Source organism: Coregonus clupeaformis, chromosome 7 (genome assembly GCF_020615455.1).
Source record: "Coregonus clupeaformis isolate EN_2021a chromosome 7, ASM2061545v1, whole genome shotgun sequence".
In the NCBI taxonomy this organism is placed as follows: domain Eukaryota; kingdom Metazoa; phylum Chordata; class Actinopteri; order Salmoniformes; family Salmonidae; genus Coregonus; species Coregonus clupeaformis.
Genome location: NC_059198.1, coordinates 5,377,494 through 5,402,325, shown reverse-complemented (window position 1 = coordinate 5,402,325; position 24,832 = coordinate 5,377,494). Strand labels below are relative to the sequence as shown.

The window sequence follows — 24,832 nt, the reverse complement described above, 5'->3', positions numbered from 1 at the left end:
GTAATTTAGTTTCCTCACACCTGAAACAAATCTCCAAGAATATTGATGTCAGCGTTGTGCGAGTTACAATATTATCGCAACCACTTGAAAACGAGATATAGATTTCTTGGAAGGCACTAAATGTCTCTAACTGGGTGACATACTTTCCTAGAGAGTGTGTTTTAGAGATGTGTGTGTTTTTGTATGTGCGTGTGTGTGTGTGTGTGTGTGTGTGTGTGTGTGTGTGCGTGCGTGTGCGTGCGCGTTTGAGAGTGAAAAAGAGCAATGTATGTTAGAGAGAAGTATGTGTGGTCATTCGTAATAGAGAAGCTCTTGCCTACTGAAAATGTACTTTCTCTGGGAAAGGGGCCCCATGTAGCTCAGTTGGTAGAGCATGGCGCTTGCAACGCCAGGGTTGTGGGTTCGATTCCCACGGGGGGCCAGTATGAAAAAGAGTGAAAATGTATGCACTCACTAACTGTAAGTCGCTCTGGATAAGAGCGTCTGCTAAATGACTGAAAATGTAAATGTAAAGGGTGCCTGCACCTCTGGGCTACAGCATTCTACAGCTAAGTATTGGGATGGGTTGATGCATTTTACATTTTAGTCATTTAGCAGACGCTCTTATCCAGAGCGACTTACAGTTAGTGAGTGCATACATTTTATTATTTTTTCATACTGCAATGCAACAAATATGTAGGCTATTTTATAATGTTTCATTTATTTAACCTTTATTCAACCAGGCTAATCTCATTGGGATAAATATATTTGTATCTCAATGAGACTAACCTGGTTAAATAAAGGTTAAATAAATACAAATTAATAAAATGGCCTACATATTGATTGTATTGTATTTCGAAATGCATCAACCCATCCCAAGACTTAGCTGTGGAAAGCAGTACAGTACAGTCTAATGTTACCGTATTTCAAGAAGCATCAATAAAAAACCAGCAACATCTGTAAACCAATTAAAACACTCTGTAATAGTGTTTGGTCACATACACATATTTAGCAGACGTTATTGCGGGTGCAGCGAAGTGCTTGTGTTCCTAGCTCCAACAGTGCAGTAGTATCTAACAGTTAACAACAATACACACAAATCTAAAAGTAAAATAATGGAATTAAGAAATATATAAATAAATATCAGTTTCTCTCATCTTCTCCATGACGCTGCATCTTCCTCTGATACGGCATAGTCTCATCACTGTTCAAGCCAGAGTATGGAGGCTGCAGCTTTATCACTAGAGGCAAGCTGGGCTTGACACCACCGCAAGCACCAATGTAATTGCAAGTTTGTTTATTTCCTATTGAATAAAAATTAATGGGTGGAAAAGCAATTCCACCCACACCTGCGACCTCTTAAGACCTACGGGGGCTGTGTCGGACAATACCGCAGTTATAACTAATCCCTCGCTCTCCTGGAAGCAGAAATTAATGGAAATTAATGGAAGTTATTTTTCTTATTATTGTTATTATTAAAAGGTATTACACTTTTACAATCCACCATTTGTTTGCATAATTGGACAACGTTAAAACATTAAAACTGCAGAACTATGGCAGTGTGTGCCACTTTGGACCTTTTCTTTAAGCTATAATGTTGAACTATTTGAGATAAGACTGAAAACATAGCCATTGTTACCAACACATTTGAAGTAAGACTAAACAACAAAGCTCGTAAACACACGTAAGCTTCATTCAGCGGTCGATGAGATAGCCAGCTAACGTATGTAGGCGATTTGAGAACAGACCTTCAAATACCCTGCTGCTCTCCTTCTGTCCTTTCCCCTGACATTGAGGGGTGGAAAACATGCCAGTCAAACGGTTAGGTATAGCCTAGGGCCTAGCGGTTTAAAGGGCAGCTTGTTGTTTTCACCCATACACCTGCAGTAGTAAGCCACTGGGACACGTTGCCTGTAAACACACTGGGGATAGGGGTGGAGAGGAAGAGAAAGAGAAAGCACCAGGGACGGTTGGGGAGAGGGAGGGATCATGGGAGGATAGGAGATGAAAGAGGGGATATAGAAAGACAGACAGAGAGACAGAGAGACAGAGACAGAGAGGGGGAGCAACATCCATCCAAAGAGCATGCATATTAGCCTGGTCGCTGTGTCTGTTCAGCTTTTACATTCCACTTCATGCCACTCCTGTCATTTGCCAAAGGAGTGGCAAGGAGTGGAATGTTAGCTAAAAGGACTGGTACCCAGAATACATGCATATGGATCGAACCAATTGTATATTTGTCATTTTATTAAAACAATAACACTGAAATGAAACATTTTGAACATATGTCCAAATGTTACACATTAGCAATAATGCTTTGGTATTATCTAAAATTATTAGCATAAATAACAGCAATTTAAAATATCTGTACTTGACCAATGTGTAATCCCAGAGTAGAATATACAGATAATAACTTACTGTATAAATCTTGAACCTGTCATAGATGACTGTAAGAAAGTGAGTGTGGATTGTGTGCTCATTTAAATCAATACAGTTAAATGTAATCCATAAAATACTGCAAGTGTGTACAGCAGATTAATCATTGCGTCTCTGTCTGATGAAAACCTTGTAACTCCATTTTTGCCAATTGTCTTCTTTTTTAAAACATTTATTGAAAGCAGTAACTCCCCTCAATGTACTCTGAACATTTCATGACTAGGACCAAGAACATGTATTCAAAATAACTTCTGAAGTTTGATAATTGTATGTTAGTTAATGGGACAATATGGTCCTTTCTTCCATTTCCTGAAACATTTCTGTTTTGGAGATAAGTGGTTTTCATCAGACAGCGACAATTGTGTTGTTGTTATCAGATTGACCCTGGGTCATGTTCATTAGGGCATGCAAGGGAAAACATTTCAAAACATTTCAAAATGGGAAACAAAAATCAGTGCATCTTATTGGACGTCAGTCTAGGTAGTCCCTCCCTATTTCAGACAGTTTTATTTCTTATGCTGCCTAAAGAACAAGATCCCAGTTAAGGCCGAGCCCAATGAGGTTGCACCAGCACTTCAATCTCCAATAAAAGACCAAGGGGATCCATTAATCCCAAATAAACGCATTAAAATAACCGAAACACTTGGAACAACTACCCAAGTTTATAACAATAATACCCAACAAATAACAATAATTCATCAATAATATGAATAGGGTCATCAATTATGGGCTGTACGCACTACCCTCTGTAGCGCCTTGCGGTCAGAGAGAGAGAGGGGGAGAGATTATGACATTATGTGAGAGAGATACATTGTCAATTATGACATTATGCCATAGATACAGTGAGTACTATAAGCCAGTTGCATCTGTTTGATTGATATAATCATTATCATCATTCTCTCTGTTTGGGGACAGTGTTCATTTTCCACAATGCAGGTTTACTCTAGTACCATTTCATTGGTCATCCCAGCTTGAACTAACTTTGCCCAGAGCAGAAACCATCCATGACTCCATAGGTAGGCATTATGAGCCATTGGGACTTGTTACAGGTGATTATAGTTACAAATGGACAAGGGTCATAGACAGTATGTGTAGCACGCTCCCCCCATGGCCATACCTACATAGTAATGGAGTACATACAGAGAGATCCAAGCTCACAAAGAGGACAATCCATTTAAATTCACAACATTCCTGATTAAATCAAATGATCCAGTTCATATAAAGTGAATAGAATACTCAGGTTCATTTTCTAGGGCATTTGAATCTAGGGCAAGTTTTTGCCCATTCACCATCTAAAAGTTTGTCTTTCCTTATAGTGTATGGAAGGAATCTATAAAGTACATGGAAGATGGTGCTCTTTCTGGTTCCACGACACCAAGCTGGTGCAATGCACAGGTGGTTGTTGGCACCTTAATTGAGGAGGACAGGCACGTGTTAACAGCTGGAGCGGAATTAATGGAATGGTATAAAATACATTGAACACATGGTTTCTATGTGTTTGATGTCATTCCATTCGCTCCGTTCTGGCCATTGTTATGAGCCGTCATCCCCTCAGCCTCTTCCAGTGGTGCAATGTGCTGTAAATGTCTGAGGTTTATACTGACAAACAGGAGAGGTGTCATAGCAGAAATCGTTCAGTGTGCCAGGTAGTGTCAGAACAGGGAGTGTTCTTTGTAGTCCCATGTACCTCTTCTTCCTGTATCGTCCCAAAGAGTTCAATGGTCAAGAGCTACATGGGTTGACAGTGGGAGGGCTCCAGATGATGTCTTGTTTGTCTGGATGGAGAGGGAGGCATCTTGGCTCATCATAGCATAGACTAACCAAACGGGGCTTATCAAAGCGTAGACTCACCAATCAGGGCACATCAAAGCGTAGACGGACCAATCAGGGCTTATCAAAGCGTAGACTGACCAATCAGGGCTCATTATAGCGTAGACTGACCAATCAGGCCTCATCATAGCGAAGACTGATCAATCACTGGGCTCTCTGAGGGCATAAACTCCGTCTTGATGTTGCCAGAAGTCTCAATTTGAACACACTGCAAAGACAGCAAGAGATACATTTTATGCTTACAAACAACGCCCAGCACACATTATCATGAACTGATTGGTTGGACAAAGCTTATGATATACAGACCCCCCCCCCCCCTATAGTTCTGTATTCTCACACTATGGCAACAAAGAAACACATTCACACTAACAGTGGGTATTAGACACAGACACAGCTCTCAGAGGGAGACAAGTCTGATGGCCTTCACCGACACTCCATGGAGATTACCAAAAATCTATTCACACACGCACAAACAAGTTTCAAGTTTCAAGTTTTATTAGTCTTATGTACAGGATACACATGGTATGCATCGTCCAATGAAATGCTAACTTGCAGGTTCCTTCTGGACAATGCAACAACAATAAGACATAGTAAAATATAAGAATATGAACATAAAGTAAATGGTTCAGTAGAATAGAATAAACATTTTAGCATAAGTATAATACAGGAAGGCACAATTTATAGTGTTTTGGGGAAGGAGCGATTGGGGTGCAAGTGTTTAAATTGTGCAGTATTTAGCAATGATAATAAGAGTCTGGAAGCAGCAGTTGTGATGTGTGTGTAGCATAAATGTGTGTGTGTGTGTGTGTGTGTGTGTGTGTGTGTGTGTGTGTGTTTGTGTGTGTGTGTATAAGTGAGTGCATGTGTGCTAAGGCGCGGAGAGTCAGTGGAGGTGGTCAGACCAGTTCAAGTGTTCTGCAGACTGATGGCTTGTACATAGAAACTGTCTCTGAGCCTGTTGCTATCAGATCTCATGCTCCGATACCATCTGCCCGACGGTGAGGGACTGAACAGCTCGTGGCTGGGGTGTGTGGGATCCTTGATGATGCCGCGGCCTCCCTCAGGCAACGTTTCAAGTAATGTCTCAGGAGCGCTTGCCTCTGAAGATCCTGTTTGGCCAATTACATCTTGGCCGGCGGTCTGTAGGGGGGCAGATGAAGCGCTACAAGGACCAGCTGAAAACGTCGCTGAAGAAGCGCAACATCAAACCCACAGACCTAGAGGAAGCTCCTGCTGTGCTGACCGTTCCACCTGGCAGCAGCTCTGCCAGAGTGGTGTACAGAGGTGAGAGGAGCACAAAGAGACAGCAAAAACAGCTCAGGACACATACAACCATGCTGCCCTTACCAACACAGACTGAGACATACAACCATGCCTGCCCCCGCCAACACAGACTGAGACATACAACCATGCCTGCCCCCGCCAACACAGACTGCACATTCCCCACCTGCAATAAAGTTTGTGGATCTCGGATTGGACTCTACAGTCACCAAAGAATTCACTGTTAACTCAGAAGTGGAACTCATCATCGGATAAGATGGACTACTGTAACATAACGTGTGAGTGTGTGTGTGGATTAGTGTATGTCTGTGTGAGTGAGGAAGTGAGTGCATATGTGCTAAGGTGCGGAGAGTCAGTGAAGGTGGTCAGACCAGTTCAAGTGTTTAGCAGTCTGATGGCTTGTAGATAGCAACAGGCTCAAAGACAGTTTCTATCAGATCTCATGCTTCAATATCATCTGCCCGACGGTGAGGGACAGAACATCTCGTGGCTGGGGTGTGTGGGGTCCTTGATGATGCTGCGGGCCGCCCTCAGGCAACGTTTCAAGTAGATGTCCTGGATGGGGGGGAGTATGGTCCCAATGATGCACTGGGCCGTCTTCACCAACAGCTGGAGGGCCTTGCGGTCGTGGACGGAGCAATTCCCGTACCAGGCCACGATGCAACCGGTCAGGGCGCTCTTGATGGTGCAGCAGTACTATTTGGAATTTATTCAGCCGCCTTAGGAAGTAGAGACGCTGTTGTGGTGGTGTTGTTGGTCCATGTCATGTCGCCGGTGATGTGGACACCGAGGAACATAAAACTGCTGACTCTACTGTAGTCCACTGATGTGGATCAGACATGTTCCCCCCTCTGCTTCCTGAAGTCAACAATCAACTCCTTTGTTTTGCTGATGTTGAAGAAAGGTTGTTGTCCTGGCACCACAATGCCAGTTTACTTACCTCCTCCCTATAGGCTGATTCACCGTTGTTGGTTATCAGGCCTACAGCAGAGGGCTGAGGACAACCCCCTGGGGGGCCCCTGTGTTAAGAGTCAGTGTGGAGGAGATGTTCTTGTCAATCCTGACAGCCTGTGGTCTGCCCGTCAGGAATTCCAGGATCCAGTTGCAGAGGGTGGTGTCCAGACCCAGGGCTCTGAGCTTGGTGTTGAGCTTGGAGGGAATCAAATTAAGTGAAAATGTATTTGTCACATGCATCGTAAACAACAGCTTTAGACTAACAGTGAAATGATTGCTTACGGCCCCTTCCCAACAATGCAGAGAGAAAAAAATACAAATAATAGAAAATTAGGGAATAAATACACAATGAGTAACGATAACTTGGCTATATACACGGGGTACCAGTACCAAGTTGATGTACAGGGGTACGAGGTAATTGAAGTAGATATGTACATATATGTAGGGAGAAAGTGACTAGGCAACAGGATAGATAATAAACAGTAGCAGCAGCGTATGTGATGAGTCAAGAGAGTTAGTGCAAAAAGGGTCAATGCAGATAGTTAAATAGTTAACCAATAGCTACCCGGACTAACTATTTAGTAGTCTTATGGCTTGGGGGTAGAAGCTGTTAAGGGTCATTTTGGTACCAGACTTGGTGCATCAGTACCGCTTGCCATGTGGTAGCAGAGAGAACAGTCTATGACTTGGGTGGCTGGAGTCTTTGACAATTTTTAAGGCCTTCATCTGACACCGCCTGGTATAGAGGTCCTGGATGGCAGGGAGCTCTGTACGGACTACCCTCTGTAGCGCCTTGCGGTCGGATGCCAAGCAGTTGCCATACCAAGTGGTGATGCAGCCAGTTAAGATGCTCTCAATGCTGCAGCTGTAGAACTTTGTGAGGATCTGAGGGCCCATGGCCAAATCTTTTCAACCTCCTGAGGGGGAAGAAGAGTTGTCAGGCCTTCTTCACGACTGTGTTGGTGTGTGTGGACCATGATAATTCCTTAGTGATGTGGACACCAAGGAACTTGAAGCTCTCGACCCACTCTGCAACAGCCCCGTCGATGTGGATGGGGGCGTGCTCGGCTCTCCATTTCCTGTAGTCCACGATCAGCTCCTTTGTCTTGCTAACATATAGGGAGAGGTTGTTGTCCTGGAACAACACTGCCAGGTCACTGAACTCCTCCCTATACGCTGTCTCATCGTTGTTGGTTATCAGGCAAACCATCGTTGTGTCGTCAGCAAACTGAATGATGGTGTTGGAGTTTTGCGTGGCCACGCAGTCGTGGGTGAACAGGAAGTACAGGAGGAGACTAAGCATGCACCCCTGAGGGGCCCCTTTGGGCACCCGTGTTAAGGATCAGCGTGGCGGATTTGCTGTTGCCTACCCTCACCACCTGGGGTGAGGGTAGGCAATAAACAGCATTCTCACATAGGTGTTCCTCTTGTCCAGGTGGGAGAGGACAGTGTGGAGTGTCATAGAGATTGCGTCATCTGTGAGCTGTTGGGGCAGTATGCGAATTGGAGTGGGTCCAGGGTGTCTGGGATGATGGTGTTAGCCATGACCAGCCTTTTAAAGCATTTCATGGCTACAGATGTGAGTTCTAGGGGGTGATAGTCATTTAGACAGGTTACCTTGGTGTTCTTGGGCACAGGGACTATGATGGTCTGCTTGAAACATGTAGGTATTACAGACTGGGTCAGGGAGAGGTTGAAAATGTCAGTTAAGACACTTGCCAGCTGGTCAGTGTATGCTCTAAGTATGCATCCTGGTAATATGTCTGGCCCCGCAGACTTGTGAATGTTAACGTGCTTACTCACATCTGCTATGGAGAGTGAGATTGTCACGATCGTCGTAGAGAGTAGACCAATGCGCAGCGTTAGTTGCGAACATACTTAACTTTATTATCGTTAGTGATAATATATCAACAAAACAATAAACGAAACGTGCAGTCCTACGGTTAACACAGAAACAAACCAAACGGAAACAAGATCCCACAAACACTAAGGGAAACAGACTGTTTAAATATGGCTCCCAATCAGAGACAACCAGCAACAGCTGACACTCGTTGCCTCTGATTGGGAGCCACTCTGGCCAACATAGAAATACCACAACTAGAACTCCCACACAGAACATAAACACATAGACTCTACACACCCTGGCTCAACATAAAAGAGTCCCTAGAGCCAGGGCGTGACAGTACCCCCCCCCCCAAAGGCGCAGACTCCGACCGCGCCAACAGAACACCACAGGGGAGGGACCGGGTGGGCACTCCGCCTTGGCGGCGGATCCGGCTCTGGGCATGATCCCCACTCCCTCTCTAACCCCCCACAGTACCCCTGGTCCGGTCTGGCCCTGCTGGCCGGAGCTGGACTGAACACTGGTGGAGCGGATTGCTCTAGCTCCGACGTGGAGCAGCTGACCGGTACCGGACCAGGCACCGGTGGAGCAGGCACGGGCCGTGCCGGACTGACGATGCACACCACTGGCTTGGTGTGGGGAGAAGGAACAGACCGAGCCGGGCTGACGAAGCGCACCACTGACTTGGTGCGGAGAGCAGGAATGGACCGGGCCGGGCTGGCGACGCGCACCACTGACTTGGTGCGGGGAGCAGGAACAGGCCGGACCATACTGGGGACACACACCACTGGCCCTATGCAGGGATCAGGAACGGGCCGGACCGGACTGGTAACACACCCCAGTACCTCTCGCCGTGCCTCCACACTTTCCCTCTCCTCTGTGACCAGTGGCCCCCTTAACCTGGCGGCCTCCTCTGCACACCCGCTGGACCGCTCCATCGCGGCCTCCTGCTGCCCCGTCATCCACGGCGTGAGCCCCCCCCTAAAAAAATTCTGGGGGTCTCTCCTCCCCGTGGGCCAGGCCTCTATAGTTCTCGCCCAACTCTCGCTCTTCTGCTTCCAACTCCAGCCATTCTGCTCTTCATTTGGCTTGACCCAGTCGAGACTCTTCCTCCACTGTTCCCAAGTCCACCCTCTCTGCTCTTCACTAGGCTTGACCCAGTCAAGGTTGCCACGGAGATCTGCTAGCGATTCCCCTGGCGATGGCTCCTGGACACGCTGCTTGGTCCAGTTTTGGTGGGATCTTCTGTCACGATCGTCGTAGAGAGTAGACCAATGCGCAGCGTTAGTTGCGAACATACTTAACTTTATTATCGTTAGTGATAATATATCAACAAAACAATAAACGAAACGTGCAGTCCTACGGTTAACACAGAAACAAACCAAACGGAAACAAGATCCCACAAACACTAAGGGAAACAGACTGTTTAAATATGGCTCCCAATCAGAGACAACCAGCAACAGCTGACACTCGTTGCCTCTGATTGGGAGCCACTCTGGCCAACATAGAAATACCACAACTAGAACTCCCACACAGAACATAAACACATAGACTCTACACACCCTGGCTCAACATAAAAGAGTCCCTAGAGCCAGGGCGTGACAGAGATCACACAGTCGTTTGGAACAGCTGGTGCTCTCATGCATGGATCAGTGTTGCTTGCCTCGAAGTGAGCATAGAAGGAATTTAGCTTGTCTGGTAGGCTCACGTCACTGGGCAGCTTGCGGCTGGGTTTCCCTTTGTCATCTGTGATAATTTGCAAGTCCTGCCATCCGACAAGCATCAGAGCCAGCGTAGTAGGATTCGATCTTAGTCCTGTATGGAAGATTTGACTGTTTGATGGCTCGTCGTAGGTCGTAGCAGGATTTTTTACAAGTCTCCGGATTAGTGTCCAACTCCTTGAAAGCGGCAGATCTAGCATTTAGCTCAGTTCAGATGTTGCCTGTAATCCATGGCTTCTGGTTGGGATATGTACGTAGAGTTACTTTGGGGACAACGTCGTTAATGCACTTATTAATGAAGCTGGTGACTGATGTGGTAAACTCCTCAATGATATTATGTGCTAGCGAAACAGTCCTGTAGCTTAGCATCCACTTCATCGGACCACTTCCGTATTGAGCACGACACTGGTACTTACTGTTTGAGTTTTTGTAAGCAGGAATCAGGACGATAGAGTTATGGTTAGATTTGCCAAATGGAGGGCAAGGGAGAGCTTTGTATGCGTTTTAGTGTGTGGAGTAATTGTGATCTTGTGTTTTTTCACCTCTAGTTGCATAGCTGACATGCTGGTAAAAATGAGGCAAGACAGATTCCAGTTTCCCTACATTAAAAACACTGGTCACTAGGAGCGAAGCCTCTGGATATGCATTTTCTTGTTTGCTTATGGCCCTATACAGCTTGTTGAGTGCGGTCTTAGTGCCAGCATCAGTTTGTGGGGATAAATAGACATGTATGAAAAATATAGATGAAAACTCTCTTGTTAAATAATACGGTCTGCAGTTTATCATGAGATATTTTAACTCAAGCGAGCAAAACCTCAAGACTTCCTTAACATTAGAGATTGTGCACCAGCTGAGACAAAGAGACACACACCTCCCCCCTTAACCTTACCCAAAGCTGCCGATCGGTGCATACAAAAACCAGCTAGATGTACAGTACCAGTCAAAAGTTTGGACAAACCTACTCATTCAAGGGTTTTTCTTTATTTTTACTATTTTCTACATTGTAGAATAATAGTGAAGACATCAGAACTATGAAATAACACATATGGAATCTTGTAAGTAACCAAATAAAGTGTTAAACAAATCAAAATATATTTTATATTTGAGATTCTTCAAAGTAACTGTCACGCCCTGGCTCTGGGGACTCTAGTATGTTGAGCCAGGGTGTGAGTTTTCATTTGTGTTTGTTCTAGTTGTTGTATTTCTATGTTGGCCAGGGTGGCTCCCAATCAGAGACGGCTGTAGCTCGTTGTCTCTGATTGGGAGCCATACTTAAGTAGCCGTTAGGCATTGATTTGGTGTGGTTTCTTGTTCCGTGTTGGTTTGTGAATGTAACCAGGGACGTCACGTTTTCGTTTTGTTCGTGTGATCATCTATAAATAAATATGTTCGCATTCCACGCTGCGCCTTGGTCCTCCTCTGTTCCCGACGATCGTGACAGAAGAAACCACCAAGACTGGACCAAGCAGCGTGTCCAGGAGCCATCGCCAGGGAGATCTCTAGCAGATCTCCTTCGCCTCCTCGACTGGGTCAAGCCGGGTGAGGAAGAGAAGGGCTGGACTTGGAAGCAGAAGGGCGAAAGTCTGGCGAGGGACATGGAGACCTGGTCTACGGGTAGGAGAGACGGCCAGAAAATTTTTAGGGGGGGGCTCACGCCGTGGACGACGGGGCAGCAGGGGGCCGCGATGGAGCGGTTAGTAGAGGAGGCCGCCAGGTTACGGGGGGCCACTGGTCACAAAAGGGGAGGAAAGTGTAGAGGCACGGCGAGAGGTACTGGGGTGTGTTACCAGTCCGGTCCGGCCCGTTCCTGATCCCCGCGTAGGGCCAGTGGTGTGTGTCCCCAGTACGGTCCGGCCTGTTCTTGTCCCTCGCACCGAGCCTGTGGTGTGCGTCGCCAGCCCGGTTCGGCCCGTCCCTGCTCCCCGCAACAAGCCAATGGTGCGCGTCGTCAGCCCGGTCCGGCCTGTTCCTGCTCCCCGCACCAAGCCAATGGTGCGCGTCGCCAGCCCGGCCCGGCCCGTCCCTGCTCCCCGCACCAAGCCAATGGTGCACGTCGCCAGCCCGGCCCGGCCCGTCCCTGCTCCCCGCACCAAGCCAATGGTGCACTTCGTCAGCCCGGCTCGGCCCGTTCCTGCTCCCCGCACCAAGTCAGTGGTGCGCTTCGTCAGCCCGGTCCGGCCCGCTCCTGCTCCCCGCACAAAGTCAGGGGTGCGTTTCGTCAGCCCGGCTCGGCCGCTTCTGCTCCCCACACCAAGCCAGTGGTGTGCGTCGTCAGTCCGGCACAGCCCGTGCCTGTGCCACCGGTGCCTGGTCGGCACGGGTCAGCTGCTTCACGCCGGAGCTAGAGCAATCCGCTCCACCAGTGTGCAGTCCAGCTCCGGTCAGCAGGGCCAGACCGGACCAGGGGTACTTTGGGGGTTAGAGAGGGAGTGGGGATCATGCCCGAGCCGGATCCGCCGCCAAGGCGGAGTGCCCACCCGGTCCCTCCCCTGTGAGTGGTTGGCGCGGTCGGAGTCCGCGCCTTTAGGGGGGGGTACTGTCACGCCCTGGCTCTGGGGACTCTAGTATGTTGAGCCAGGGTGTGAGTTTTCATTTGTGTTTGTTCTAGTTGTTGTATTTCTATGTTGGCCAGGGTGGCTCCCAATCAGAGACGGCTGTAGCTCGTTGTCTCTGATTGGGAGCCATACTTAAGTAGCCGTTAGGCATTGATTTGGTGTGGTTTCTTGTTCCGTGTTGGTTTGTGAATGTAACCAGGGACGTCACGTTTTCGTTTTGTTCGTGTGATCATCTATAAATAAATATGTTCGCATTCCACGCTGCGCCTTGGTCCTCCTCTGTTCCCGACGATCGTGACAGTAGCCACCCTTTGCCTTCATGACAGCTTTGCACACTCTTGGCATCTCTCAACCAGCTTCATGAGGTAGTCACCTGGAATGCATTTCAATTAACAGGTGAGCCTTGTTAAAAGTTAATTTGTGGAATTTCTTTCCTTCTTAATGTATTTGTGTTGTGACAAGGTAGGGGTGGTATACAGAAGATAGCCCTATTTGGTAAAAGACCAAGTCCATATTATGGCAAGAACAGCTCAAATAAGCAAAGAAAAAACAACAGTCCATCATTAATTTAAGACATGAAGGTCAGTCAATACGGAAAATTTCAAGAACTTTGAAAGTTTATTCAAGTGCAGTCGCAAAAACCATCAAGCACTATGATGAAACTTGCTCTAATGAGGACCGCCACAGGAAAGGAAGACCCAGAGTTACCTCTGTTGCAGAGGATAAGTTCATTAGAGTTACCAGCCTCAGAAATTTTGCAGCCCAAATAAATGCTTCACAGAGTTCAAGTAACAGACACATCTCAACATCAACTGTTCAGAGGAGACTGCGTGAATCAGGCCTTCATGGTCGAATTGCTGCAAAGAAACCACTACTAAAGGACACCAATAAGAAGAAGAGACTTGCTTGGGCCAAGAAACACGAGCTATGGACATTAGACTGGTGGAAATCTGTCCTTTGGTCTGATGACCAAAGGTTCCAACTGCCGTGTCTTTGTGAGACGCAGAGTAGGTGAACGGATGATCTCCGCATGTGTGGTTCCCACCGTGAAGCATGGAGGAGGAGGTGTGATGGTGTGGGGGTGCTTTGCTGGTGACACTGTCAGTGATTTATTTAGAATTCAAGGCACACTTAACCAGCATGGCTACCACAGCATTCTGCAGCGATACGCCATCCCATCTGGTTAGTGGGACTATCATTTGTTTTTCAACAGGACAATGACCCAAAACACACCTCCAGGCTGTGTAGGGGCTATTTTACCAATGAGAGTGATGGAGTGCTGCATCAGATGACCTGGTCTCCACAATCACCCGACCTCAACCCAATTGAGAAGGTTTGGGAGGAGTTGGACCACATAGTGAAGGAAAAGCACCCAACAAGTGCTCAGCATATGTGAGAACTCCTTCAAGACTGTTGGAAAAGCATTCCTCATTATGCTGGATGAGAGAATGCCAAGAGTGTGCAAAGCGGTCATCAAGGCAAAGGGTGGCTACTTTCAAGAATCTAAAATCTAAAATATATTTTGATTTGTTTAACACTTTTTTGGTTACTACATGTTTCCATATGTGTTATTTCATAGTGTTGATGTCTTCACTATTATTCTAGTAAAAATTAAGAAAAACCTTGGGAATGAGTAGGTGTGTCCAAACTTATGACTGGTACTGTATATTATCAATGTCCTTCTTCAGCCACAACTGAACAAGGATATGTATTGTAACGACCCTGTATTGTGTTCTGTGTTCATGGATGTGTTATCGTTCTCATGGGTGCTAGCAGGGGTTAAATATGCCAGGACAGATGGAAAGGTTGGGGGGGTATGATGGGTAATCCCGCGGGGTTTTGGAATGCTTAAATAGGGGTTACGGTCTCATCTCTCTCTCTTCTGTTCGGGACCCTTGATTTGACATGTTCTATTTGTGTATGTTCAAGGTTTAGCGGCGTGGGTTGTGGCCTGAACAATAGCCCATTCAGGAATAAACCTGTGTTCTGCCTGTACACCTGGTGCCCGTCTCTCTTTTACTTTATGACCCAGCTGGGTCATTACAGTATATTACAGTTCTTCAGGTCCCCTTGATAGGATAGTCCCAAACTGAGCTCCTCCAGTTTGTTCTCTAGTGATTGTACGTTCGCCAATAGAACGAAGCGTAAGAGGCGGTTTATTTACTCGTCGACGTAGTCTCTTCAGGGTTCGTTTGCCTCTTTTGCGCTGTCTCTTCGTCTTTCGAGTCCCGGGGCTTAGGGCCTGAGCAGTACCTCCGCAGCTGCCGACTAGTTGAAATAGAAATCTTCATCGCTGTTCTGATGTCCAGAAGCTGTTTTCGGTCATATTAAATGGAGGAAATATTATGTCCAAAGATCAGCGTAAAAAAACACACAAAATAGCAGAATTGGTCAGGAGCCCGTAAGACGGCAGCTACCCATCTCTGCAGCGCCATCTCACAATAGTGAGACAATAGTATTGAATGCTGAACACACACACTCACACATGCGCATGTGCGCACACACACACTCAATGGACTTATATACATACAGACACAGATACAGAAACACACACACTGTACATATGCACACACACACACACACACACACACACACACACAAACACACACACACACTGGCACAGCCGCATCAACTACACCACATCAGAAAAATGAAATACGCTGGAGGCATCAACCGTTGAGGAGAAATCAGTGGTACCCATTTACACTACTAGTGGGTGTAACTAACTGTCAGCACACAGTACACTGGATCCCCTCAGCGTCATAGCTGCTGATCAGGAGGGTTTATTATATTAGGATTCCAGAGTGATTTTTCAGCTCCTCTCACCCTCTATGCCGTAAAGCATTTGTGGGCCAAGGAGAAGGGTAAACTCCCTGTGTAGTAAGTGCTTATTAATATATTCTACTGCTGGTTTGACTTCTTAAGATGCTCTGCAGGTGATCAAACTATCAAATACTGTCATTGAGATGTATTACATATAAATTGGCTGTGAATCTATTTATATTGTATGCTGCGGTTGACTACCAATAAATGAAACTGACACCCTTCAAGATTATCTTTGGCAGACTGACCAAAATAAGTGATACCTCACAGCCATTCACAGTTCTTGGGTAGAAGATTGACCCATAGAATTAGTAGTCCACCCATCACGGAACGTTCACTTTATTGCGAATGTCCGTTCTAGTCGTTCTATTTCTTATAGATGTACCTACCTGGTTGTTCTGCATGTGTCCATTGTTGAAGTCCATGATCCGGGGGGTGAAGAGCGGGTCGTGCTGCTGCGTCGTCTCCACCCTCTCCAGCCTAGGGGATATGGGACGTCCCCCTCCACTCCCCATGTCTCCTGCGTCCCCCACCCCAACCCCGTTGGCCTTGTGGAGACACAGGACCTTCCTGAAGCTCTGCTTGAAGTTGTCCGACAGGAAGCCGTAGAGGAGTGGGTTGGCGCAGGAGTTGACGTAGGTCATGATGACCAGGAAGAAGTAGACGCCGGCGGTGACGCTGTTCTCTGGTATGATGAAGACGAGGTTGACTATGTTGGTGGTGAAGAAGGGCAGCCAGCAGATGACGAAGACCACCACGATGATGACCACCATGCGGGTGACTTTGCGTTCGGAGCGGCGCCGCCTGGTCAGGCCTGCCTTGGCCCCGGCAGACTTCACCTGTAATGAATGGGAGGTTTTGGTCAGTGACTTTGCATTTGGAGTGGTGCCGCTTGGTCAGGCCCGCTTTGGCCTCGGCAGACTTCACCTGTAATGAATGGGAGGCTTTACTCAGTGACTTTGTGAATGAATATCTTTGGACATGGATACCTTTGAACATCACTATATTGAGAGGATTTATAGAGTGGTTTGGAGAGGTTAAAGACCCAGGCCAGGGTTTAAGGCACTGGTCCATTGGGTTTGGAAATGGAACCAAACCTAAGAACCATTAGAATTCAGTTTGGGACAGTGAGAAGAAGGGACTAGGGACTGAAATGGAATGTGGCCTCAAACAAATGGAATAAGACTTCAAACAAATGGAATGGGGCCTCACACAAATGGAATGGGCCTTAAACAATGATCAAACAATTAACAACATAAGACTAAAGAGGATGTGGGTTATAGTACAAACCAACTATACCTTGATGATGATGAGCAGGTAGCAGAGGCAGATGATTAGCAGGGGGCCGAAGAAGCCCAAGATGGCTGTGTAGAGGATGAAGACTGTTGACCACAGCTCCTGGGGATCAGGCCAGCTCATGTTGCACGAGTTGAAGCGGTCCTGCACATCTGAGTAGATGGTGACCGGCAGCACCACCACGAATGACACCACCCACACCAGCCCGTTGATGATCTTAGCCACCTTCGGCTGCCGCCACTTGGCGCTCCGAATGGGGTGCACCACGGCCAGGTAGCGGTCAATGCTCATCACGGTCAGGCAGAAGGTGCTGGTGAACTGGTTGATGGAGTCTACGGTCATGACCACGCGGCACAGGAACTGCCCGAATGGCCAATAGGAGAGCACGTTCTGGGTGGTCAGGAAGGGAAGTCCTAAGATGTACAATTCATCTGCCAGGGCTAAGTTCAGGAGGTACATGTTGGTGACAGTCTTCATCTTGGCATAGCGCAGGACCACGTAGATGGCCAGCGTGTTGCCCAGGAGTCCCACCATGAATACAGTCATAGAGATTACCGCGGTGATAACGGTGCTGCTGTCCTGGAAGGGAGCGCTCTCTCCGGACCCGTTCATGAAGGACTTGGTGACCATGGAATAGCCGATGGAGGAGGAGGAGAGGTTGAAGTCCCCAGGATTGGAGGTGCAGTCTTGGGGATTCATGGTGGGGAGGTGGGGGTGGGGTTGGAGGTCAGGGAGATGGATCAGGAAATGGCCCATAAGGCTGAAAATAAAAACAGAACTGTCAGTTATTGAGGATGGAAAATAAACATTCTAGCCTAAAGTAATGGACATTTTGAATAGACCAGAATAGAAGAAGAATATAGAATAAATTAGAATAGAATTGAACATCATTTGTCATTCTGACATTTGTCTATGAAAACCATCTTATGGATGAGGGGTTGAGTGTTGTTTCAATGTTTTTGTTATGTAATAGTGTGTTATTTAACCTTTTCCACTATACTGCTTCACCATTCCACTTTGTGCACCCACAACAGCACGTGGACATTCTCTGGGCAGGGGGCCCATATTGACACTGTTCTCTGTATACTTCATCAGAAGAACAGCAAATTTCCATGGACTACCTCAGGCAGGCATACAGTACATCCATGCACTTCTTCCACGTATTCCCCATGCCGCTTCACTACATAGCAGTCACCCTGCCACTGACTTGGTAAATAGCTTAGGGATGGGGCTGGAGAAATGTAACCAAAGTGGTCACCCCGCCACTGATTTGGTAAATAGCTGAGGCTGGAGAAATGTAACCACTCTCAAGTTCATAGACAGAGCTATGGATGCAAGGACTGTGGTCCTTGCAGCCCTTGTGGTCCTCTGTAGCTCAGCTGGTAGAGCACGGCGCTTGTAACGCCAAGATAGTGGGTTCGATCCCCGGGACCACCCATACACAAAAATGTATGCACGCATGAATGTAAGTCGCTTTGGATAAAAGCATCTGCTAAATGGCATATTATTATTATAAGGACTGACCATCCATGATATCCAAATTATAGTTTTAACCATGTATTGAGGCTATACAGTGTTTCTTTACAATTGCATTGTTTACAAACAAATGCTTATATTTGGGATTCTGATGGGGTTCTGATGGGGTAAGACAGTGGAACTAATCTCTTATACTCTTCAAGAATCAATGGGTTTATATCATGAATTTTAAATCCCAAAATGGATGAAGCAATCATAGATTGCCCCAACTTTAGGTTAAGACAGAAATGGTCAAGCAGGTTCCAATCAGCACAATTGGAGTAGGCTGGCTAATCTAGTCTAAGAGCATGGCGCTTGCAACGTCAGGGTTGTGGGTTCGATTCCCACGGGGGGCCAGTATGAAAAATGTATGCACTCACTAACTGTAAGTCGCTCTGGATAAGTGTGTCTGCTAAATGACTAAAATGTAAATGGGGTGCAAGTTCTGGACAATGCTGGTTGTATCTGAATGAAGACTAGGCTAGGTCTAGGGTTGACATTTATTGTTCCAGATGGGTTAGTGTTTCTGAGTAAACCCCTAGCCTTAGCTCCTGAAACCTGTTGCGCCAATAAGTGGTCTGATGTGGGGATTCATTGAACCGCCGTCCAAAACATTGGAATGACGTCCATTCAACAGCCTAGTGTTGTGACTACAAACAATTGCATGTGGCATGGAGGCGAAGTTGCATGAATCGGTTTGACATTTCTGTCAATCTAAATCAAAACTATTGTATGGACATAATTGTATTACTCTCACAAGTGTTTGTTATCGTGTTATATGAGCAGTCGACACTCCTATGCAGCATCCTATTAAGTCTGCAATAACATAGACTGTAATTGGATCTGATTTACAATAACAACTATTCTGCATTTTCCCCAAGGTAGCTTTGATTCTGGTAAAATAGGGCAACCATTGTTGTCATATTAGAACAGAATCATGACAGTTTCTATTTTCACTCATGAAAAATTGCACTTTCCAGAAGCCCGGAAGTTGGTTATATAATATTCTAATTTATACAGAAAATAAAGAAAACAGAACATTCGTTTTTTTAATAACTCATGTTTGTGCCATTTACAGAGGCAATCTGCAGATGCTACATCAATTTTTGGACCGTTACATGATTGATATATAGCCATTAATTATTTAACAATATACCTTATCAATGCTTCATGAGCTTAGTTCAACTGTAGTACCCCATCAGAAGCCAAAATATAAGCTTGTTTTACTCCAATGTTTGTAAACAATGTTAATGTAAACAACCACTATAGCTTTAAAACATGGTAAAACTATCATTTCAATCTCATAGATGGTCAGTCCTTGCATCCATAGCTTTGTCTATGAATTTGAGAGTGGTTATATTACTCAAGCCCCATCTCTCAGCTGTTTACCAAAACAAGTGGAGGGTGACCGCTTTGTAATATTTTGAACTGCAGATTGCCCCTTCAAACTACACTTTGCTATCTATAAAGGTCTAATCTCGGTTAACCCAGAACTAAAATCTCACGGAATTCATTTTTTTATGTTTACGTAGTCTGTCCTTAAGAGATTAATAAAGGACACATTGAAGATAAACTGCCAGTGGCTTGATTTTAATTTCTTATGAACCTAATTTCTTAATCAAAATAATAACAGCGTATTATACAGTGACAATCATTCCCATATTAACATTAAGATGTTGGAAAAAGCTATGAAATGTCCATGATTGGCATAAACCCACGGTAGTGGAAAACTCATTATTGTAGTCTTCATCCTCATTAAATCTTCATAGTCCGTGTAACATAAAAGAAAGTTACAGTGCATTCGGAAAGTATTCATACCGCTTGACTTTTTCCACATTTTGTTACGTTACAGCCTTATTCTAAAATTGATTAAATTGTTTGTTTTTTCACTCATCAATCTACACACAATACCCCATAATGACAAAGCAAAAACAGGTTTTTAGAAATGTTAGCAAATGTATAATAAAAACAAAAAAAACTGAAATATCACATTTACATTAGTATTCAGACCCTTTACTCAGTACTTTGTTGAAGCACCTTTGGCAGCAATTATAGCCTTGAGTCTTCTTGGGTATGACGCTACAAGCTTGGCAAAACTGTATTTGGGGAGTTTCTCTCATTCTTCTCTGCAGATCCTCTCAAGCTCTGTCAGGTTGGATGGGGAGCGTCGCTGCACAGCTATTTTCAGGTCTCTCCAGAGATGTTAGATCGGGTTCTGGCTGGGCCACTCAAGGACATTCAGAGACTTGTCTCGAAGCCACTCCTTTGTTGTCTTGGCTGTGTGCTTAGGGTTGTTGTCCTATTGGAGGGTGAACCTTCGCCCCAGTCTGAGGTCCTGAGCGCTCTGGAGCAGGTTTTCATCAAGGATCACTCTGTACTTTGCTCCATTCATCTTCCCTCGATCCTGACTAGTCTCCCAGTCCCTGCCGCTGAAAAACATCCCCACAGCATGATGCTGCCACCACCATGCTTCACCGTAGGGATGGTGCTAGGTTTCCTCCAGACGTGACGCTTGGCATTCAGGCCAAAGAGTTCAATCTTGGTTTCATTAGACAAGAGAATCTTGTTTCTCATGTTCTGAGAGTCCCTTAGGTGCCTTTTGGCAAACTCCAAGCGGGCTGTCATATGCCTTTTACTGAGGAGTGGCTTCTGTCTGACCACTCTACCATAAAGGCCTGATTGGTGGAGTGCTGCAGAGATGGTTGTCCTTCTGGAAGGTTCTCCCATCTCCACAGAGGAACTCTGGAGCTCTGTCAGAGTGACCATCGGGTTCTTGGTCACCTCCCTGACCAAGGCCCTTCTCCCCCAATTGCTCAGTTTGGCCGGGCGGCCAGCTCTAGGAAGAGTCTTGGTGCTTCCAAACTTCTTCCATTTAAGAATGATGGAGGCCACTGTGTTCTTGGGGACCTTCAATGCTGCAGAAATGGTTTGGTACCCTTCCCCAGATCTGTGCCTCAACACAATCCTGTCTCGGAGATCTATGGACCATTCTTTCGACCTCATGGCTTGGTGTTTGCTCTGACATGTACTGTCAACTGTGGGACCTTATATAGACAGGTGTGTGCCTTTCCAAATCATGTCCAATTTACCACAGGTGGACTCCAATCAAGTTATAGAAACATCTCAAGGATAACCAATGGAAACAGGATGCACTTGAGCTCAATTTCGAGTCTCATAGCAAAGGGTCTGAATACTTATGTAAATAAGGTTTTTTTTATTTTATTTTTTTATACATTTGTAAAAATGTCTAAAAGCCTGTTTTCACTTTGTCATTATGGGTTATTGTGTGTAGATTGATGCGGATTTTTTTTATTTAATCCATTTTAGAATAAGGCTGTAACGTAACAAAATGTGGAAAAAGGGAAGGGGTCTGAATACTTTCCGAATGCACCGTAATAGAAATAGAAACATGCATTTCCTAAAGAAAATGTGTGTCTGCTAGCTTGTCTTTAAGCATTTATGGTTGATAGGATAGGGTAGGATAGGATAGGATAGGATAGGATAGGATAGGATAGGATAGGATAGGATAGGATAGCCTGAATATGTAATAGAAATAGAAAAGTACATTTCCTAAAGAAAATGGGTGTGCTTGCTAGCTTTTCTTTACGTATTTATGGTTGATAGGATAGGATAGGATAGGATAGGATAGGATAGGATAGGATAGGATAGGATAGTATTGGATAGGATAGCCTGAACATGTGAAAGTTGGTTTGGTGTCTCTAGCGTGTACTGTTCAAGTTTCAAGTTTAAAAAAAAGTTGTATTAGTCGTAAAGAATACACATGGTATACACCATCCAACGAAATGCTTACAATACAGCATTACAACGAAATGCTTACAATACATGTTCCTTCTCAACAATAATAGGTCATAAAAAATAAGAATACAAACATAAAGTTACTGTTATAGATGGTGGGTTATGTTATGTTAATTTATGCTAATTTCAACAGTTTCAATAATTTAGGCCGAGACTACGAATACGGAGTTTATGCCCCCCGCCCCTCTGGAAACTTCTCTCCCAAAACTAAGGATCCGAATCACGTTCTGCGCATGTGTTATTTTACACACACATTCAAGTTTCTCGCTTTACGCTTTACTCACCCTCTTCTGAACCCTCAACCAATTTGATGGACATGATGATGTAGCCTATGTCTCTGCCTCATAATTCTGAACAGCTGAAATAAAAACGTGGTGGCGATTTGAACAAACATTCCAAAAATATATACACTGAGTGTACAAAACAGCAACACCTTCCTAATATTGAGTTGCACTCCCTTTTGCCCTCAAAACAACCTCAATTTGTCAGGGCATGGACTCTACAAGGTGTCCAAAGCATTCCACAGGGATGCTGACCCATGTTGACTCCAATGTTTCACACAGTTGTATCAAGTTGGCTGGATGTCCTTTGGGTGGGGGACCATTCTTGATACACACGGGAAACTGTTGAGCGTGAAAAACCCAGCAGTGTTGCAGTTCTTGACACACACTCAAGCCGGTGTGCCTGGCACCTACTACCATTCCCCGTTCAAAGGCACTTCAATCTTTTGTCTTGCCAATTCACAAGCCATGTCTCAATTGTCTCAAGGCTTAAAAATCCTTCTTTAACCTGTTTCCTCCCCTTCATCTACACTGACTGAAGTGGATTTAACAGGTTAAATCAATAAGGGATCATAGCTTTCATTTGGATTCACCTGGTCAGTCTATGTCATGGAAAGAGTAGGTGTTCCTGATGTTTTGTACTCTCAGTGTATACTGTATATGAAGATTATCTGTCTGTTGTAATGGATATTGCTGTTGCACACGCAAGAAGTCTATACATTGCATTGGGGGAAAACTATCAGCATTATTTGTGATTATGTAATCTTTATAGTTATGCTGCCATATAGCCAATGTTTCTACATCAAATCGCTACTACTGACTGCCTGTCTGTGTCTTGCTTGTTGATATGCTGTGTACATATAACCTGCCTATATAGCTGCATGTAGGCCAACTCCCCTCCTGAAAAAAGAACATGAAATCGCTAGACTGCCTGTTGTGTCGTTCTTATGTTTGCTTTGATTACTGTTACAACAGACAAATAACTAAGTTTGTTTGAACAAGCGGCAGCAGAGTCATGGAGTGAGTGAGCACTGAAGCAGCACCTGAAAGGACTCGGAAGGGGAAGCGCGGAGCGGATCCTGCAAATGCACAGAAATCTCAGTATCTTTAGAGTAGCCACTCCATAATTTAACGTTTTGAAAATGTTTAAGTGGTTTCAATGTTTGTAGCTGAAATGGTTAAACTGCATTAGCATTATGTCTGTATACATTGAGTATACTAAACATTAGGAATTATTTTGCTGCAACAATACAGGTCAAATGAAGATCTTGCATCTGTAGTAACACTAGAAAGATAAGTGATCCTCCTCTTTTAACAGAGGCCATCAAAACTGCTTTCAAAGGTGTGTTTTCCTGCGACTGCATCAAGGAAGTTGTACAGTGAGTGACATGGCATGCATATTTCTCTCCCTGTGCAGCACTCGCAATTTGAATACGCCTCGAGAGGAATATATTATAGGCTGAACAATTGAATAGTTCTACTATTCTACTATGGGGTTCTCTGATTTTGCTGTTGCTTACTCCCCTTACAAAAAAAAACTGTTTTCACATGTTGAGCTCAAATTTCATGTGAAACCATATTTTCATATGTATAAAATGTAGAGTTCACATGTTAACACCACCTTTTCACGTGAGTTGCAGTTGCACATGTGAAATTAGCTGTTTCACATGTTAAAAACTTGAACATGTGAAAATTGGATATGCAGTTTGAAAATAGTGTTATTCTCCTTACATGTGTAAAGGTGGTGTTAACATGTTGCAGTAGCAATGTTTCCACATATGGAATTGCAAATTCTGTAATGCCATTCTGTAAAAAGGTAACTTAGCCTACCTGAGTACAATAATTAAAGTGTGTTAAAAATAATAATGTCTTATTTCTGAGCTATCCATTCGGAATGTTACTGCTGCAGGCGCACGCTTCTCTTCTTCATACGTTGGTCAGTGACCGATGGAAGAAACCCAGTGAAAAGAACAGAGAAGCTAACGCTCCGTGTCTCCTTATTTATCCTTTTAACATGTTAAAATGAGCGCTGTCAGAGTTAATCAGTTAACTATTTGTAATTTTAATGCACAATTGTTTTAAATGCATTGTCTGAAAGAGTTCAAAATACACTGAAAACATCCAAAATACATAATATATACACTACCGGTCAAAAGTTTTAGAACACCTACTCATTCAAAGGTTTTTCTTTATTTTTAATATTTTCTACATTGTAGAATAATAGTGAAGACATCAAAACTATGAAATAACACATATGGAATCATGTAGTAACCAAAAAAGTGTTAAACAAATTAAAATATATTTTAGATTTGAGATTCTTCAAATAGCCACCCTTTGCCTTGATGACAGCTTTGCACACTCTTGGCATTCTCTCAACCAGCTTCACCTGGAATGTTTTCTATGTCAAACAGTTTCGTTTTATTTCAGTCTACTGTGATGTACTGTATATAAAGTGTAATATTGGGATGCAAACTCTAAATGTAATACATTTCAGCTCTATAT

General features: G+C 44.9%; 1 protein-coding gene across 1 annotated transcript in view; it reads right to left on the bottom strand.

The window, feature by feature from the left end:
* Window positions 1–2,815: 2,815 nt before the first annotated feature.
* The window catches only part of LOC121570737 (somatostatin receptor type 5-like), a 34,550-nt gene continuing 12,533 nt past the window's right edge, over window positions 2,816–24,832 (bottom strand). The window contains exons 2-4 of the mRNA XM_045221587.1: window positions 16,722–17,478; window positions 15,812–16,261; window positions 2,816–4,453 (exon numbers count right to left, since the gene is read on the bottom strand). Coding sequence (XP_045077522.1) covers window positions 4,370–4,453; window positions 15,812–16,261; window positions 16,722–17,474 — 1,287 coding nt within the window. The 5' untranslated portion in view covers window positions 17,475–17,478 and the 3' untranslated portion in view covers window positions 2,816–4,369. The remainder of the gene's footprint in view (window positions 4,454–15,811; window positions 16,262–16,721; window positions 17,479–24,832) is intronic.